The 18,521-nt window shown below is 37.3% G+C and overlaps 3 protein-coding genes across 3 annotated transcripts; 2 read left to right on the top strand and 1 right to left on the bottom strand.

Annotated features, from left to right (window-relative positions):
* Positions 1 to 1,343: 1,343 nt before the first annotated feature.
* Positions 1,344 to 6,665, bottom strand: rgra (retinal G protein coupled receptor a). The gene is made up of 7 exons (XM_065297528.2): positions 6,295 to 6,665; positions 5,753 to 5,909; positions 5,303 to 5,424; positions 4,206 to 4,359; positions 3,887 to 4,004; positions 2,708 to 2,821; positions 1,344 to 1,492 (listed from the first exon to the last, which is right to left on the bottom strand). The coding sequence occupies exons 1-7, from the start codon at positions 6,371 to 6,373 to the stop codon at positions 1,349 to 1,351; spliced, it is 888 nt and encodes a 295-aa protein (XP_065153600.1). The 5' UTR covers positions 6,374 to 6,665; the 3' UTR covers positions 1,344 to 1,348.
* Positions 6,666 to 8,943: 2,278 nt separating this feature from the next.
* On the top strand, positions 8,944 to 12,265 carry lrit1a (leucine-rich repeat, immunoglobulin-like and transmembrane domains 1a). The gene is made up of 4 exons (XM_065297527.1): positions 8,944 to 9,065; positions 9,421 to 9,881; positions 10,467 to 10,772; positions 10,975 to 12,265. The coding sequence occupies exons 1-4, from the start codon at positions 8,944 to 8,946 to the stop codon at positions 12,015 to 12,017; spliced, it is 1,932 nt and encodes a 643-aa protein (XP_065153599.1). The 3' UTR covers positions 12,018 to 12,265.
* Positions 12,266 to 14,803: 2,538 nt separating this feature from the next.
* Positions 14,804 to 16,871, top strand: lrit2 (leucine-rich repeat, immunoglobulin-like and transmembrane domains 2). The gene is made up of 2 exons (XM_065297526.1): positions 14,804 to 15,579; positions 16,069 to 16,871. Exons 1-2 carry the CDS (start codon positions 14,817 to 14,819, stop codon positions 16,869 to 16,871), a joined length of 1,566 nt encoding a protein of 521 aa, XP_065153598.1. The 5' UTR covers positions 14,804 to 14,816.
* Positions 16,872 to 18,521: the final 1,650 nt, after the last annotated feature.

Raw genomic sequence — 18,521 nt, 5'->3', positions numbered from 1 at the left:
CTTTAAAGAATAAAACTATACAATAAAAGCCTCATGCAAAGCATTCTGGGAACCAGAAATCATCATAAACCTTTTTCTGTTTTTTGCTTCAGATTTTGTTTCCCAGAATGTTTTGCTTGATGCTGTTTTTTTAGTTTTACTCTGTAAAGACAAAGACTTGTAAATGTTTAATGTTCATTTAACTTTGAACAAAATGTTGCCAGTAAATAACATAAATTTAAATCTACGGTAAATTACCGGCAACCCAGCTGCAATTTCTACGGATTTTTTTTACAGTGCAGGCATGTTTTTTAAAACTAGTTATTTCCTAATTAAACTAAGGCCTAGTCCTGTCTTATGATAATCCTTGTCCGGGAAACCACCCCAAACAGTACATCACAAATATAGATGTCTCACAACCTGAACACATAAAAGCAAGGATGACAATAATTGTTATTGCTTTTGTTAACATTTGGTCAACCTACTGTGGCTAGCTGTTATATTTAGCCTTTGAATGTGTTATGTCATTTATCTAGTAAATGCATCACATTATGTTTCTGTTTAATAAATGATTGATATGACTTTTTAGACATCTCCGGTATCAAAATGATTCAAGTGTTGAAATGTAGAGATTATTTAGGAGAAAAACAAGATTGCTGGAATTTGCAGTGTGTCTCATGCATATTTTACCCTTAAACAAATCGTTTGGACAGAGTAATGTTTTTTTATAAAATGCACCATTGTTAATGGGATTCGATTCTTACCTAATTCACCCTAAAAAAATACATATACCTTTTCTACTATATGTATGTGTTTAGGTATTTAAGCTTTATTTGTGGCTGTCACATTTGAAAAAATAGTTAATATGCTAAATTTAAAAAGATGTTTAAACAGTTTACCAACAATCTTTTACCTTAAAAATAAGTTATATGAAGTATGATCATGACTTCAGAATACAACATACATATGGAAGCAGTTTAAAGGGATAGTTCACCCAAAAATGAAAACTCTGTTATCATTTACTCACTCATAAATGTCTTTGTTCTGATGAACACAAAGGAAGATATTTTCAGAAATCTTTGTAACCATTCGTGGACCCCATTTACTTCCATAGTATTCTTTTTTCCTACTATGGAAATGGATGGGGTCCACGAACGGTTTGATTTTCATTTTTGGGTGAACTATCCCTTTAACCCTTATTAAATAATGGACATAAATAAATTGGACCCATGGGTAAAATTACTGTACCACAAATGCCCAGCATTTCTGTGTCACACAAATATACAGCAAAAAATAAGACACAGCCAATAAACATGTCATACCTGCAAGAACCTATCAGGACATGAAGTGAATTTTTTATGTGATTAGTTTATTTGGTCTTGTTCTCAATAGCAGGAGTCTCAATCTTTTGACCGGTGAGTAACTGCCAGATTCCTCCTCTGTAGTTCTCATTTCCAAGAGCGTAAACAAAAACATTGAACGTAGGCGATGTCTTTGCCAAAATAGGAGCAATCTGTAAGAATACATCAAAATGTAGATTTGTTTTAAGCATACATTGTTAAAGTAGACACATTTACTACAGTATGTTTACTTTTACTTTAGTCACTTAGCATGTAGCAGCTTTTATCAAAAATGTCTGTTTCAAATGAGGAACATCATAAGCAATATTACAAACAAGAGTTACAGTACAGTGCAGTTTCACACTTATCACAAGAGTAGTTGAAACGCTAGTTTTTTTTTCTTTTTAGTTATGCATATATGAGATACATTTTGCACAATTTCTTAATTAATTAGCTTAGAATTACATACACTGACTTAAGGGGGTCGCACACCGGCCGCGCAGCTCAGCGTCGCGCCCATCACGCCACGTCGAGTCGAGTCTAGGACAACTCGGAGGTATCGTAAACCGGAAGTGCACTTTAATTAGCGCGAGCTTCGTCAGATAGCATCTACTTCAAAATGCAAAATATACATTAGCAGCCAAAGTTAATCGTTAATGATTTGGGACAAATATGATGTTATTTAATGTTAAACTATGTGAGTGGCGCTCTGTAGCGACAGGGATTAGAGCAACTTCCTGAGTCATAGCTGGGCGGAGCGGACAGGCGCCACCTGTCGGCACCGGTGTGCGTGTACTCATAGAAAGCAAAGTGTTCGAGTTGTTTAGAACTGTGCGCGATAAGCATGCGCGTCCTGTGTGCGACCCCCTTCAGTGTACCTTAGCAGCGCAAAGGTCATGGGTTTGAACCATACTGATTGGTATTCACGTTTCAAATTTGAAAGCATTAGCCATCATTTCACCGTCTAGGTCTAGGTTAGACCCAATATACAATTCAGCTATGAGTTACCCACATTTAGCCAAAATAAACTTGATTTTGGTAAACTTACATGACGTTTTTGCCAAAATATGCGAGCTTCATTCCATCATGTAAGCAAAGTCAACAGTGATTACAAGGTTTGGTTTGATTTATTTATTTTGGGCTATAGTTAGACATCTATAAAAGATTCACTGACAGCCCACATTTTGTTGTTTTAACTTGTTTTAGCCTAGATGTCTGGGTGTTTGTACGGCTATTAGATGTCTTTTAAACACAAGATTGCTTGCTGGGAATCTATAGCTTAGTGTAAGTCACTTTGGAAGAAAGCATCCGCCAGATGCATAAATATATAATTTACCCAAATATTTGGTGTTTAATTAAATAAGCATTAAAACAAGTGATTTCCTTACCATTCTTAGTTTAGGAGAGACAACGGTAGCATTCGCCACAGCAGCATAGAAGGCCAGGACACCATAGGGACCCCAGCAAAACAGCATAGTCTTCAAAGGAGTGCTGCAGTTGAACTAAAGAAAGAATAAAAGCAGTGTTAGTTCTAAAGGAAAACCTAGCCTAGCACCATCTTTTACTTAGGATCCAAACAGGGATGAATTTAGAAGCCACCAAACACTTCCATGTTTTCCCTATTTGACCTTGGGTGCAGTATTATTGACGGATGTTTGAGCGAGAGGGGGAGTAGTCAGGAGTGATGATGTTACTGCGCGCCAATGTCGAAGTGCTGCAAACTAAGTGCTTTTCCATCATACAATATAGTTCTCATTTTTTATTGGCTTAAAAACATTTTATTTTGTGCCACCATACTTAACTACTGATGTAACAGTCTTTAAATAGGGAAAACATGGAAGTGTTTGGTGGCTTCTAAATTCATCTCTGTTTGGATCCTAAGCAATGAATGTGGCTAGGCTAAATGCTAACACATTCACGACGCGCTGTACAAAGATTAAGTGCACGCATTAAAAAAATATAGGTATGTATTAATTTGTCTAAGTTGAGGTAAGAACAAAGTAAAATATAAAAAAAACTGTGGTGTTTTCCTGTAATGCTTGCATATGTGAAAGCAACATACTGCAGATTTAACTTGGGTATGAGACATAACACATCAGTATTAACTATTCTAAACATAAAACACAAAATAATTATTTGTACTGAATAACCTAGTAGATCTGATGTGATCAGTTAGGCATGACAAGCTTTACAAAGACATAATGAAATGACCTACATACTCTTTCCTTTGTATACAGACTGGAATGCAATTGGTCATACAGCGTTCCTATACAAATTATAAAAGACTAAAACTCTGTTTTACAGTTACAGCAATAATTCGTAAGCATTCTTTCGGATCATTTTAATGGTAGTCTGTGAACCTGTAACACATGAATAGTGTGTTTTTTTGTGTTATGCAATAGTTCTGGCATGGACAAGAGGTCACTTGCACTCTCAGGCAAAATATTTCTCTGCTCTACCCAGTCACCATGAATAATAGTCCTATGCAACATGATGGGAAAAGTATACTGGGATTTCTTCATGCATAGTGGTCTCACAATTCTAATAAAATGCAGATGTTACTTTACCTTTGCCTGGCCAGTCTTCTTAAATTTCTTATCAATGTACTGGTAGGAGGACAGCACAACAAAGACCTGAATGCCCATGTTGAAGATGGACATGGGGATCAGGTACGACACATAGTTCCTGAGAAAGAAAGAAAAACAATATAACACTACTGGCCAATAATGATATCATTTCATGGTACAATTTTACAAGAAATAAAGAGCATATGTGACCCACCCTCCCATGATGACCCTAATGGTCAGATTATGCCAGATAGAGACAAGCTGCTATGTTACTATGTACACATCATGATGGATCCCAATTTGACAACTGTGATCTTACCTGTCACCCTTGCTGTAGTCCAGTGTGCAGCAGGTTCGCAGGGGCTCATAATCATATTCACCCCAGCCAATGAGAGGCATAGCAGACCAGAAAGCAGTGAAGAGCCAGATGAAGATGACCAGACTGAAAGCACTGCTCCACTGCAACTTTGTCCCTAATGAATAGATTAAGTTATAAAATTTATGTTTAACAAAGAAAACTTACATTTGCTACAACTGGATTGCTCAGTTATGATACACCAGTGGCGGATCTAGACCATTTCAACTGGGGGGTCCAATTTCGGGCCAGTTGTACTGTTAGAGGGGCCAGTTACATTAAGACCTTATTCTTATCATATCATTTTCTCCACTGCAAAAAATTATTTTCAAAAAAAAAAAATCTTAGTATTTTTGTATTGTTTTCAGTAAGAATATCTAAAAATTAAGTCTAGTAATAGTTTTAAGACAAAATGTATCAAATGTAAGTGATTTTGTGCATAAAAGAAGCAAAAAAATCTGCCAACGGGGTAAGAAAAAAAATCTTTAATATATTTCTTAAACCCTAAATACATGTTTTATGCATAAAATCACTTAAATTTGATATTTTTTTGTCTAAAAACTAGACTTATTTTCTTGGGTCGTTTTGCTCATCAAGAATTTTTTTACATTTTTACTGAAAACAAGACAAAAATACTAAGAATTTTTTCTTGAAAATCATTTTTTGCAGTGTGCATTAAAGACATTAACAGGCCAAATACCATGTTTATGCTACTGTCTAATAACGTATGTAAAAAACAACGATCGCAAAAAAATTCGTAAAAATTATTTCACACACCAAATTTAGGGGGGCCACAAAGGGGTCCAAGCTTGTTGTCACAGGGGCACTGGCCCCTGCTGACCCCTCCCTAGAACCGCCACTGTGATACACTCATTTAAAATGGCAACTATCCACTAATTGTTGGATGGCTGGTTAGTAGGGAACTGTAGCAGTTAGTCTTTGCAACATGGGTGGTCTGAACTAGAACAAAGATTCTCATGTCCATTGAAGTTTTGATCCTGTTGTGTGAGGCATCTCATTCATTCATTCAACACATAACATTCTCTTGTCCTTTTACTCACTTGTACAGTACTGGTGGTATCTATCCCAAGCAATGGCTGCGATGAAGTGGATGCTGGCAAGAGCAGTCACAAAGCCCTGGAAGCCATGGGTCTGACATCCCTCTGATCCATAAGGCCAGTATCTAAGTTTAAAGAAGATCAGGTGAAAAAAAGAAACCAGTATAGCAGTTAATATTTGTGTAGTGTTTTATAAATTTGACACTCTGAAGAAATTATGTGTTGTTTCACCTATGGTTAGGCAAATATGGACATTTTCTAGATTTATTTATATAAGTGGTTGAGTTTTAAAACATCCCAACATTTATAAGTAAGCCATTTCATCAAGTCCTGCAACCCCAACTCTTTCTAACTTACTTTATATTAAGAATTTATTTATTTTTAATAACATGAGCCCCTATACTGTACATCAGTTCATAATAACATCAACAGGAAAAACGTGCCCGTGATCACCTTAGAAAGCTGGAGAATGCTGCAATGGTGGCGTTCATAGAAATCCCCATATCAGCCAATGCCAGACTGAACACGAGAAAATTACTTGGGGTCCGTAATTCTCTTATTTTAAGAAATGCAACAACGGTGACAGCATTCAGGAAGAAACCGAGGAGACCTTTAGAAGATACAGAACATTTGTGAACAAGCGCGCGCATTGCTTAAACACAGCAGTTACGCAACAGTTATTGCAGTCGCAGACTTTAGATTAAAAATTAATTCACGTTTTTTCGCGGTTATTTAACTGCGCTCACTATTCCCGGATGTCATTGTAGCCTACTTGGTCGATGTTACGTTATGCAACCCAAAAGTCCTGGGTTCGAGTCCCAGGGAAAACGAATAGGCTACCAATGAAAAATGTATTAATTGAATACATAAGCATGCGTCAATGGAGTGTAAACGGATGAACGGCGCGCAGAGTGCATCCCTTCGTGACCGTGCATATGCAGAAATTAATATTCGTAAGCGATCTTCATTTGAACCTGAACATCAATTAATCTTACCCTCCACTAATAGACAGGATCCAAGGGAGAACACGTCAAAATCGGAGAATCCTTCCGGTAGTGGGTACGACGTCACCATTTTAAATGTAATTTGGAGAGGTACGTTGTGGAGAACCCAGTCCGCTACTCGCTCCTGATGTGCCTGGCACGCTCTCACGAAGCCTTCTTTTAAAGGAGCATTTCACTTGAAAAACATAGACGTCATTATGCAAAGCCCTCTCCCATTGCCTCAATCCGCAAAGGAATGTCTTAATGAACATAACAACTCCTAGCGTAATACGCATTTACACAGGGCGACCGAAAGCGCTAATTCAGTTATACAACAAGCCTTTGTCTGTCGAATGGGAAGCAGCCCAGGCTGTGACAATCCATTTTTTATTCTGTTCACTGCACAACAGGTGCAGTAAAGCTGTCTCTATTCACACTAAAGTGATTGTACACCTGATGGTTTGTATAGTGATGATTACTATAACAGTTCTATTACAACTTATCTAAATGCAGACAAGACATTAAACATTACACAGCAGTTGATGCTGTAGTCACATATTTTGAAAAATAGTTTCACATATCTCTGCTTAATCTTTGATAGTAAAACATTTTGGCTATTGATAAACAAGGGTAACTGGAGTGTAGCATACTGTTAATTTCTGTCAAATATTGCTATTCTGTTATTGATATACACACGTACACTACCATTCACATTTTTTAAATCACTTATCTGAAATCCATTAATCTTAGGGTGGATCCTTAAATGTTTGAAATTACTTTTATTGACAAAATATATTTGTGCCAACATGTTAATTTATTTTAGTAGAAAACTAAAATTTTATTTGGAAAAACTTGCACTGAATCATGAAGAAGCCATATAAGCTGTTTAAAAACAACTCAAGGTGAGACCTCAAGAAGCTGCATGATATAATGCCTGCAAACTATATGCAAAGGGTGACTATAAAGATTATAATATAACATAGATTTGATTTATTTTAAATGCATTTGGTCTCAACATAATTGGCATAGTTATATTTGTGTTATTCTATAGTTTTGTAGTATCTGCACAATATTTCACAATTACAACAAATATTAAACCTGTGCATCCTATACAATCTTGTGTTTGTGATAAAAAGCTCCTTTGTATTTAGAATGAATTATACTTTAGTAAAAAGCCAACAATATATTAGTTATACATACATCGACACTGACCTACTTATTTGACAATTTACAAACAATTACTAATAACCTGTGTTATTCTACATTAAATATATTGCGGTTATTTGAAGGGAACGTGGCAAAGCAATTATTTTCAAACAATAAACATTACACTTTTTATACTCTTTCTTTAACCTATGTGACTATAGTAAAAATTCTCTTTTATTTTAACTTCGCATTTATTAAACAGAAGACAGGGTAGCAAAGTCCATATAAACTGTTAAAGGGGACATATCATGAAAATCTGACTTTTATCAACCTAGAAAATGTGAATAAGATCAACCCAGTATCTTAGTTTTGGTAAACCATTCTCTACAAGCATGTGAAAAAATAGGTCATTGAAATTTGGCTCCCCTTGTGATGTCAGAAGGGGATAATACCGCCCCTTAATCTGCACTATCCAACCACAGCACTACCATTTAGCGCAGAGATCAGCTCATTTGCATGTTAAATGACACACCCAAAATGGCACATTTTGCACACACCTACAAAGTGACAATTTAACTTGCTATAATAAATTATATGATATTTTGAGCTAAAACGTCACATACGTATGGGACACCAAAGATTTCTGGGGACACCAAAGATTTCTTACGACATCTTAAAAAAGTCTTGTGAAATGTCCAAAATATATGCAAAAAAGGATTTTAAAACTGTAATCAGAAAAACACTATTTGTTTAAGCTCATGCTATTGTTAAAATATTTTCTTTTTTGTTTTCTTTTAATAAACCTGTTAACAAACCCTATCCTAACTGCAGACTCCAAAAGAACTAAGAACTAATCAGTCTGTGTGCTAGGGCCTAAAAAGGATTACATGAAGAAAAATGTTTAATAAATCCTATTGGATACGCCACTGAACACTCCCTGTGAGTTGGAAATCCTTGGTCTGAAGGACAACTCTCACACTGATAAATTATTATGTATAAATCTCAGAGGAAAGCACTAAAACACTTGCTTCATAAAGGTTAATGCAGTGGATTAATAATATTTTTAGTAAACACTAAAATTTTAACCTATATATTGTTCTTGCTGGTACAACCAGAACCGTGTGGTAAACAACAAATATCTAAAAGTCATGCAGGAAAAATTTAATAAGATGCAATGCAATAAATTGTATTAGGGAAGAGGGTGGATTAAAAAGCTGATAGAGGATGGGCATTAAAGATTTTGGCCAATTCAGAAGTGTTTTTTCCCTATAATTAAGGGCTACATCTCTTAGCCTATCAGATTCCAAGATACATACGCATCTAAATGAAAATTACGCATGTCCTTTTGCTAATCCTTGTCTATCCTTTTTATCTGCAGGACTCACAGCTGTCAGATCACTATGGGGCAGCGAAGCAAAAGGACGATGACTTACTGATGTATTTTGTTCTATTTCCAAGTGGATGGTTTTTCATTTAAAGTACAATCCGGGTTAAGTTAAAGACGCTAGTGGCGAAATGTCTTTGACTGTTTTTTTGGGTCTACTACTGGCTTCAGGTGGAGTTCCTTTTGTTCGGAGCTCCTGTCCTTCTCAATGCAGCTGTTTTTATCACAACCTAAGTGATGGATCAAGAGCCAGGTGCGTATGTCTACACTACAGTTTCAACTACTAAACATGATTATCTCAACTTTATCTAATGAACACATTGAACTTCTTTACTTATTTTGTGGTCCAGTGTTTCATATTTACTTTATGTACTGAACAAATAAATATTTCTATATTTAAAAAGCAAACATTTTTTTTTTAAAATAATGTAAAATACATTTTTATTGCACACTGTGCACTTTTTGAAGTTGGGTCCCTTTTTCATTTTCTGTATGTGATTTGTAATTTGTGTTTGTAATGTCACTGCTGGTTTTAAAGATTTGTGTCGAATGCGCATGCTTTTAAATCCGTGATTATCATGCCTCGTTTCTAATACGTTTTTTTGCAGGAGTGTGATTTGCAACGACCCAGAGATTTCCCTTGTGCCTGCCACTTTCCCACAGGATACCTCTAAACTTCGAATTGAAAAGACTGCCATCAAGAGGATCCCGAGCGAGGCTTTCAGTTACCTATCAAATTTAGAATTCCTCTGGATGTCTTTTAACATTTTAGCCTCTCTCAACTCGGACAGTTTTCGCGGTCTGTACAATTTAGAGGAATTGAGACTAGATGGAAATTCACTGACATCATTTCCATGGGAATCGCTAATGGACATGCCTAGTCTTAGGCTACTAGATATACACAATAACCAGCTCTCCTCCATTCCGTCTGAGGCAGCTCTCTACATGAAAAATTTAACCTACCTGGATCTATCCAGCAACAATCTGCTGACTGTGCCATCTGAGGTTCTTAGTATTTGGTTAACAGTCAAACCTATCCAGGGACCTGAAAGTTCAAAAATGATTCTTGGTAAGTAAAATTGGGTTTACATGTAAAACATCTGGTATATTTACTGTAAATGACAACCATTTAAATCCACAGCAGCAGTCATTGTTGTAATGTTTCTATAATTTCTCATATCATAATTATTTGTGACCCTGCCTGTGAAAACCCACTTAACGTTACTTTAAATGATTATATTTTATTACATAAAATCATCCTACAAAATTGTAAAAAGCATTCTGGGAAAAATATGTCAAAGATTTAAATCAAACTTCAGAATTAGATTAAATTGATTTTACACACTGGAAAAAATGTTTTGCTGTCTTAAGCAACTCAGATTTACAAGTTATGTCAACTTATATTATTTATCTTGACTAGAGATGAGTTTTTATAACTTTTTTGAAAAAAGTCAACTTTATTTTATAAGTTGTAGCAACTTATCTCTTGTCAAGATAAATAATAGTAAGTTGACATAACTTGTAAATCTGAGTTGATTCAACAAAAAAAATATGGTAGCAAGGATTCTTTACAGTGCAGGCACAGGCAGGGTCCCATCAAGTCTCAAATGTAGTTGAGAATACTTCTAAAGGTTTGATCACTTATTTTCCCCAGGTCTCCATGACAACCCTTGGTTGTGTGATTGTCGATTATATGACCTGGTTCAGTTCCAGAAATCTCCCAGTCTGTCGGTGGCATTCATCGACACAAGGCTCAGGTGTGCTGATCCTGAAAGCCTCTCGGGTGTTTTGTTTAGTGATGCCGAGCTCAGGCGCTGCCAGGGGCCGCGGGTCCATACAGCTGTAGCCCGGGTAAGGAGTGCAGTAGGCAACAATGTCCTGTTGCGATGTGGAACCATTGGGGTTCCCATCCCAGAGCTGGCCTGGAGGAGGGCAGATCGGAAACCACTGAACGGCACAGGTGAGTCAGTGCAGTAGTGTCTAGTTCCTTATGCTTTTACTGTTCTTACTAAAATGTATAATTATTGTAATGCAAAATTGTGAAAAGCACTGCAAAAATATTTTTGAATTACTCTAAATAGTTGTGTGGTTAAGAAGTACTAGCTAATGCACCGTGATAAGTAATACTAACCAAATTTCCCTTTCTCCTTCAAAACTTTTAGTTCAACTGGAGAATTCAAAGGAGGGAATAGTTTGGTCTATTTTAAGCGTGCCTGCTGTGTCCTACCGTGACACCGGAAAATATATCTGCAAAGCTACAAATTATGCAGGAAGCGCAGAGGCTGTCATTTCTTTAATTATAAGTGATTCACCCAAGGCAGAAAATCTGACTGGGGATCCAAAAGCCAAAGTTAAAGCCAAGAGGCCAAACCCCATTGTCAAGGCCGCCTACCAAGAAAAAGTTTTTGCCACTTATATTTCACCAACACCCAAGGCTGCATTACCTGCTGGTGCCACTGCCAGTTATGCAGGGCCATATCCAGGTATGGAAAGGGACAATGCTGCTAACAGTCGAACAAACACACAAACAGCTAGTCCTGATGGGTACCTGGAGACCAATCTGAGCAATCTTGCTGCAAACACATCCTCTCTTCAGCAAGACCCTGACAGGGTTGTCCGCTCTGTGAAAGTGATCGGTGATACAGACTACACCGTGTGTCTTAACTGGAGAGCGCCGACGGCAAAGAACACTACTGCGTTCAGCGTCCTCTATGCCGTATTCGGGGAGAGGGATATGCGCAGAATCAACGTCAGCCCTGGCAATAACAGGATCACCATCGAGGGACTCGTTCCAAAAACCAAATACATCGCTTGTGTGTGCGTAAAGGGCCTGATCCCCAAAAAGGAGCAGTGTGTAATCTTCTCAACAGATGCGGCAGCGAGTGCTAATGGAACCCAAAAGCTCATTAATGTAGTAGTGATCACGGTTGCCTGCGTGATAGCAGTGCCACTGACTGTGATCGTGTGCTGCGGGGCGCTTAAGAGGAAAATACAAAAGTTTTGGGGAAAAAAGTCCAAAGACATTCAGGACTCGTATGTGACGTTTGAGACGCTTTCTCCCAACACAAAGGCCAAAGGCTTGGATGTGGAATACCTCACCAGACTCAATACAGAGGAGTCCAACAGACTGCTGTCTGCCAGGTCAAGCCTTGACTCTGAATCCACAGCTAAAATTGAAGGACAGCCAAATGAATATTTTTGCTGACAATATCCCTCAGCCACAGTTCCACCACGCAGCCAACAGAGCATCAAAGCCCAGCCGCAGTACCTGAGTGCACATAATCTGTACCAGCAGTACATGACCGGCCATGTGTAGGGCAACTTTTTGATTTGTTGTTTAAGTAACAAAGTGCGCAACTAAAAAGTCATAATAATGTTGCTCTTTGTTGCTGTGCTCTTGGACTTGGTTTCCAAACTAAGCCATTTGGCTGGTGGTGGGGTTGTGGCTGAGCAATCCCAGAAACACACACACATGAACTTTTACACACTTACTTTTATCCCTTCACATACTGCTAGAAGGAACTGATTTGAAGGGAAATGTTAATATAAATTACTGTACATTTGTGCATATGAAAAAATATACAGATATTGCAATAGCATCACTGTATTACTTTGCTTTAATCTGATGAATTACAGATTAATTTTTACATTGATTTTTCCAAGTAACATTGTAAATAGTATAAAAAATATGCAAATACAAAATTATAAAAAATCAACTGGGACTTCTTTATGCAACAATGTGGTCCACATTGTGTGTATATAGCATTCTTTTTTATCATAATGTGAAACTTGTGCCACCTTAAAGGGATAGTTCGGACAAAAATGATATTAAACCCATGATTTACTCACCCCCAAGCTGTCCGAGTTGCATATGTCCATCGTTTTTCAGACAAACACATTTTCGGATATTTTAGAAAATGTTTTAGATCTTTCAGTTGATTAAATGTAATGTTACAGGGTCCACAACCTTCAAGTCCAAAAAAAGTGCGTCCATCCTTCACAAAATAAATCCAAACGGCTCCAGGATGACAAACAAAGGTCTTCTGTGGGAAATCCGAGCGGTGTTGTTGTAGAAATATCCATATTTAAAACTTTATTAACGAAAATAAATACCTTCCGGTAGCGCCGCCATCTTAGACTCCTCTGTATTCAGGAGTATTAGCGTAGTTTACGCACTTTTCTTAGTGACGTATGACAAATTTGGAGGGCGGGGGCACAGAGCAGCAGCAGAGTAGCCTCCGTAGGCTGCGTAAGCTCTCATCCTGAATGCGGACACAACTAAGATGGTGGCGCCACCGGAAGGTAGTTATTTTAGTTTATAAAGTTTTAAATATGGATATTTCTACAACAACACCGCGCAGATTACCCTCAGAAGACCTTTGTTTATCATCCTGGAGCCGTTTGGATTATGAAGGATGGACGCACTTTTTTTGGACTTGAAGGTCGTGGACGCCGTAACATTACATTTAATCAACTGAAAGATCTAAAACATTTGCTAAAGTATCCGAAAATGTGTTTGTCTGAAAAACGATGGACATATACAACTCGGACAGCTTGGGGGTGAGTAAATCATGGGTTAAATATCATTTTTGGCCGAACTATCCCTTTCACTTTCTATTTAGTATCTTAGTCACCCATCTTTGCTCCGAAATAAATTTTGTTTATACATTTAAAACTTGTGTTGTTTCTTTGGCACACTGTAAAAGAATCCATAAAAACGATAAAATTCCGGCAGCTAGGGTGCCGTAAAAAAAACGTAAAATAATGGGCACAATAAATTACAGAAATTTCCGTTATACAAAAATACATTTTTTTTCTGTAATTTTACATTATGCACATTGACGTGTTTTTCATGTGATTTTACAGTGGGTATGTCAATTTGCAGTATATTTCTGTAATTTTACCATTTTTAACTGTATTTCAAAAAACTTAGAAAATCTGTAAAATAAAACTGTAAAATTTGAGTTTCTTTACAGTGTAATTTTGTGGGTATATTTAAAGTTACAAGAAATTGGCGCACTGATTAAAATGTTTTGACTGCAGAGCAGCAAACCCACACAGGTTTCCAATCAGTATCTCACGTCAAGGATTACTGTTAATAAGCTTTACTGTTCCTGCAGTCATGTAGTGTGAAGACAAAGTGCAGATGAGTGAGTTTTACAGGAGACTATGGGCGTCTCAGATATACTGGGTTTTATTACTTTCTATCTTTTATTAAGTCATATCAACTCTGAATGTTTTTCCGGATGTTCCTGTGTGACGGATCGTCATGGGAGGTTAGTTTCAGCTTCTTTAACACACAACAGTGTCATTAGGTGAAAAAGGTTGTTTTGCTGACACCATTTCAAAGCTACAGTCTATAGATGTATCAAAAATAATAAAGTAGTATACTTGCATAGTATTTGGAGAAAAATGTAGTATGCTGTAGAACATTATAGTAATTACTACACGTTGTTATTGTATACTGTACTGGAGTGTTAACTAAAATCTCCTTTCAGAAAATATCCCTTTGTACCTAAAGGGTGCATATTACTAACTCAAATTTACGTACTTGTACAAATAAGGACCTTTTAAAAGGGTACTGTCCCAGTGACAGCTTTTGTACTTTTTAAATTGTGAATTAAACTGTAGTAAATACAGCAGTAGGCTATACGTAATGTTTATTATGATATGGTTCAAAATATACAGTATTTAATACATTTTATAAATTCAATATAGTAATACCACAGAATACTACAGTATACATTAGCAGTGAAGTAATCAGTATAATACAATTACACACGCTAAAAACAATAGTGCTAAGTAGCACAATATGGTTCTACACAGGTGCCAAAATGGTTCCTCTATGATTACGAGCCAGTGAGTGAACCACTTTTAGTGCTATTTAGCACCGTTTGTTTTTAGAGTGCAGTTTAATATACAAAATACTAAAGTATACGACTGTATTTGTTTCAGTTATACAAACAAACATCAACGTACACTTTTTTCTAGGTCACTCACATGTATGGAAACGGCATTAACGGCGGTTCCTGAGGATTTACCGGAAGACTTTACCAAAATCCGCATTGAGAAATCACATATTCGTGAACTGCCAAAGTCTGCATTTTCCCGTATTAGGTCGTTAAAGAATCTCTGGCTAAATTTTAACGACATTGCCATCATAAACATCAAAGGTTTAGAGGGTTTGGGAAACCTGACGGAGCTCAGGTTACAGGGGAACAAGCTGCGTTCAGTACCATGGACAGCGTTTGAAGAAACCCCCAACCTCAAGATTCTGGACCTGAAACACAACCTCATCGACGCGCTCCCTGAACACGCACTCAAGTTTTTACCTGGTCTGACTTATCTAGATCTGTCCTCTAATCAACTTTCAGTCATTTCTAAAGAGGTCTTCCTGAACTGGCCTACTTACCACACAGACAACCGAAAAGAAAAACACGCAACGCCAAACTTTGTTCTAGCGCTTCACGACAACCCGTGGCTTTGTGACTGTCGCCTCGGAGGCTTCGTTGAATTTATCATAACATTGAGTCCGCCATTTATTCTCATGAACTCGTATTTAACATGTTCTGGTCCAGACTTCAGGGCTGGGAAGTTTTTTCATGAGGTGGAGTTAAAGGCATGTGTGCAACCAGTGGTAAGCGCGCAGACCACCAACGTAACTATGCCATTGGGCGGGAACGTCACTCTGTCATGCTTTGCGATGGGCAGACCTGAACCTGATATTCGCTGGACGTATAGTCTTAAAATACTAAGAGGATTTCGTGGTAAGATTTATTCGCTTCCAAACATAAACATTTACATATGTTTAGCCTACACTTAAATAGATAGATGGACTCCTAAACTCACATTAAGCTACAGTATAAATACATAAGATCTGTTTGCATATATCTATTTATTTTGTCCAGATAAGATTACTTTTCTGAAAAGTCAGTTAATCTCAATAAGTAAGATTATATCCATTTAATTTTTGAACAGAAGGCAAACATTTAGTATTACAACAAGAAAGCCAGTAAGAAATAAAAGTAAAAACAATCACTGGTGTCGTACCTTTTCAAAAAGCAAGCTACACCTTAAAGGGTACATAGTACTTCATAATGTTACAGAATATAGGCCTACCTTGTACATATTAGACCCCATTGGACCCTTTTTAAAGCATTTATACCAGTTTTCTGAGAGTATATTGTAGCAAATGTCACATGTAAAATTTGTATCTTTACAATTTTCCTTTAAAATAATGTGATTTATGTCTTCAGAGATTCATAGCCGTGTGGATGAAGACACTATCATGTCTCAGTTGGTCATTCCCTCTCTTCAACTGGCTGATCGAGGGCCTTATACCTGCATTGCCAACAATTTCATTGGCAATTCCTCCATTAATATTCTACTGGATGTGAAGTCTCCGGATGGCTCGCTGTCTTACTCCCCAGTCCTCCCTGCTGCCATCGCCGAGGAAAACATTTTTATCGACATCCGTATTGCCAAGCAAACAGTCTATGGAATTGTAATCGAGTGGTGGGCTGTGACCAAGAATCCAGCTGAAACCTGGTTCACCGTCCACTTTGGGAAATATGACGCTCCCAGGAAAGAGCAGATATACATCGGGCCAGGTATCAACACCTATTCTGTCACAGACCTCTTACCAGCCACCAAGTATGAAATCTGTGTGACTTTAAAAAACCAGGCTCCTCGAAGCGACCAGTGCATCTTGTTTGTTACAGGCAGCGATTTCAATGAGATGGAACAGAGAGAGAAGCTCATTCACATTGTGGTCGTCGTGCTCGCCATGGTGCTTGCCGTGCCGGTGGGAATGTACGCGTGCACCACTAATGCCAAATTCGGCTGCCTGGAGCGTGGCATGGAGATGTGGAGAAACAGGAGTCATACGGAGCACTCTCACAGGTCTGATGAGAGGCAGGGCACGTTTGACAGTCTTCAAGCTGCCAGTGATGAGGGTCTCTGTCAGGAATCCAGCAAGGATCAGAAGACTCGAAGAAGGTCGATTGATAAGATACTTAAAACAAAGAACGATCGCAGACCGACAGCTGAGCTTTATTGAGGCCACATGCTTAGTGACATCTATAGCCTGATTAATAGCCAAGACTCAGAGAGGACACAGCCAAGCCTCCATTTTAATTACATTGTGAGATTTATCCAGCTTGGGTGCATCAACACGAGATCCGTGCAGAGTAAAATGAATACACTAATTACAAGTCTGGTTGCATAGACTCGTAGATTTGATGTTGTAAGAAATTTTATAAATTAACAGGATAAAATATTAATATAAGCAAAAAGATGGTGAAACATGTAAATACACTGTATATGTACATCAATAGACCATATTTTTTTAGAAAATAGAAATGCTTCTACAATTAAATTTTATTTTAAAATGTAATTCTAAAATGCTGTGTTTCAACCCATGGTTGGGTTGAATATGGACATTTTCTGGTTGGGTTGGGTTTGTCCATACCCAACCGTGGGTTAAAGCAACACAGCATTTTTAGTATACATAAAAGCTGTTTCTTTTAAGGGCTGTTGAGCTGTATGATATTTCTATATTCTAAAGGAAAGTGGATTGTTTTAAATTTAGATATATTGTTTGTGATTTTTTATTAAATGCCTATTATGTAACACATTTATTCTAATGCACACAATATAAATGTAGGTGTACAAAAGATTAGAATTTTTGATGCCTGTTCCATTGTTAACAGCAGGCTGAATACACCTCTTAAAATTGATTCAGATTAAAGTAAACAATCCACATGCCACAAGGTACATAAGCAACATTAAAAGACAGAAGATGTTGGCCTTGAAATTTTAATATAAAATATTGTAGTAACAGTTCTCTTCCATATTGTATGAAAATCTGTTACTGAACATCTGTGTGTTCAAATATCATGTAGTTGCCATAGAATGGTATTTTGGAATTGATCAATTTTAATTTTGGATTATGATTTTTTGTGTAACCACGAGAATGAGGAAGAATAGAAGAGCAGGTGAATGGAAGTCAGAATGATGATAAACAAATGGATGAGGAAATATGCTGAAGGACCATGTTATTGTTCACTTGATGTGAAAGCTATATGGTCATGTGCTCCTAATTCTCTCTAAGCCTACTGGCTCCCCCTTAACCACCACCCCACCCTATGACGTAAATCAGAGAATGATCATAGATACATGTTTAACACTACACAGGCACAGCTGTCACTTTTTAGACTGACGTGCCTTTAATATTTTGTGGATCCCAGTGCAATTCAAGTTGTTTAACTTGAGATTTTTCTTTTAATTTGTTTGAGATACTTCCTTCTTTAAGGCATAGTCAGCTCTGTTCTGGTGTTATCTCCTCATTTGAATAAAGAAAGATAAGATTTAGACCACTAAAACAATAAACATGCATTTTTACCAAACTTTTAATGTCAGTGATACTCTAAATGCATCTAGTGTCCTTAAAACAAAGTTCCCAGACTAAATCCCAATTCACTGAAAATGTCCTGATGGGACCGCCATGTCCAGAGCTCTGTGACCTAAGCCAGAGGTTTCCAAAGTGAACCAAATTCTGAAATAAACATGCAGACATCTTGGTTTGAATGTTGTGTTTCTCTTTTATCCTTGTCTATCACTGCACTTTGCAAGTTTGTAATCCTCTCTAAAAGACCCAGTAATCCTACTTGCTTCCTACAGGGTTTAATTCCATGACATTTGTGCTTTT

This window comes from Paramisgurnus dabryanus, chromosome 20, assembly GCF_030506205.2.
Source record: "Paramisgurnus dabryanus chromosome 20, PD_genome_1.1, whole genome shotgun sequence".
Classification (NCBI taxonomy): domain Eukaryota; kingdom Metazoa; phylum Chordata; class Actinopteri; order Cypriniformes; family Cobitidae; genus Paramisgurnus; species Paramisgurnus dabryanus.
The sequence above is the reverse complement of the archived record's forward strand: the minus strand, read 5'-3'. Positions and strand labels throughout refer to the sequence as shown.

Bases quoted from the DNA above. Each gene is read 5' to 3' on its own strand.
- lrit1a (XM_065297527.1), top strand. From the start codon at position 8,944: ATGTCTTTGACTGTTTTTTTGGGTCTACTACTGGCTTCAGGTGGAGTT. The intron at 9,066-9,420 runs GTGCGTATGTCT...GTTTTTTTGCAG, and splicing joins AGTGATGGATCAAGAGCCAG to GAGTGTGATTTGCAACGACC. The intron at 9,882-10,466 runs GTAAGTAAAATT...TATTTTCCCCAG, and splicing joins AAGTTCAAAAATGATTCTTG to GTCTCCATGACAACCCTTGG.
- lrit2 (XM_065297526.1), top strand. From the start codon at position 14,817: ATGGAAACGGCATTAACGGCGGTTCCTGAGGATTTACCGGAAGACTTT. The intron at 15,580-16,068 runs GTAAGATTTATT...TTATGTCTTCAG, and splicing joins AATACTAAGAGGATTTCGTG to AGATTCATAGCCGTGTGGAT.
- rgra (XM_065297528.2), bottom strand. From the start codon at position 6,373: ATGGTGACGTCGTACCCACTACCGGAAGGATTCTCCGATTTTGACGTG. The intron at 5,425-5,752 runs GTGATCACGGGC...CTTTAAACTTAG, and splicing joins GCATTCTCCAGCTTTCTAAG to ATACTGGCCTTATGGATCAG. The intron at 1,493-2,707 runs GTAAGGAAATCA...GTATTCTTACAG, and splicing joins TCTCTCCTAAACTAAGAATG to ATTGCTCCTATTTTGGCAAA.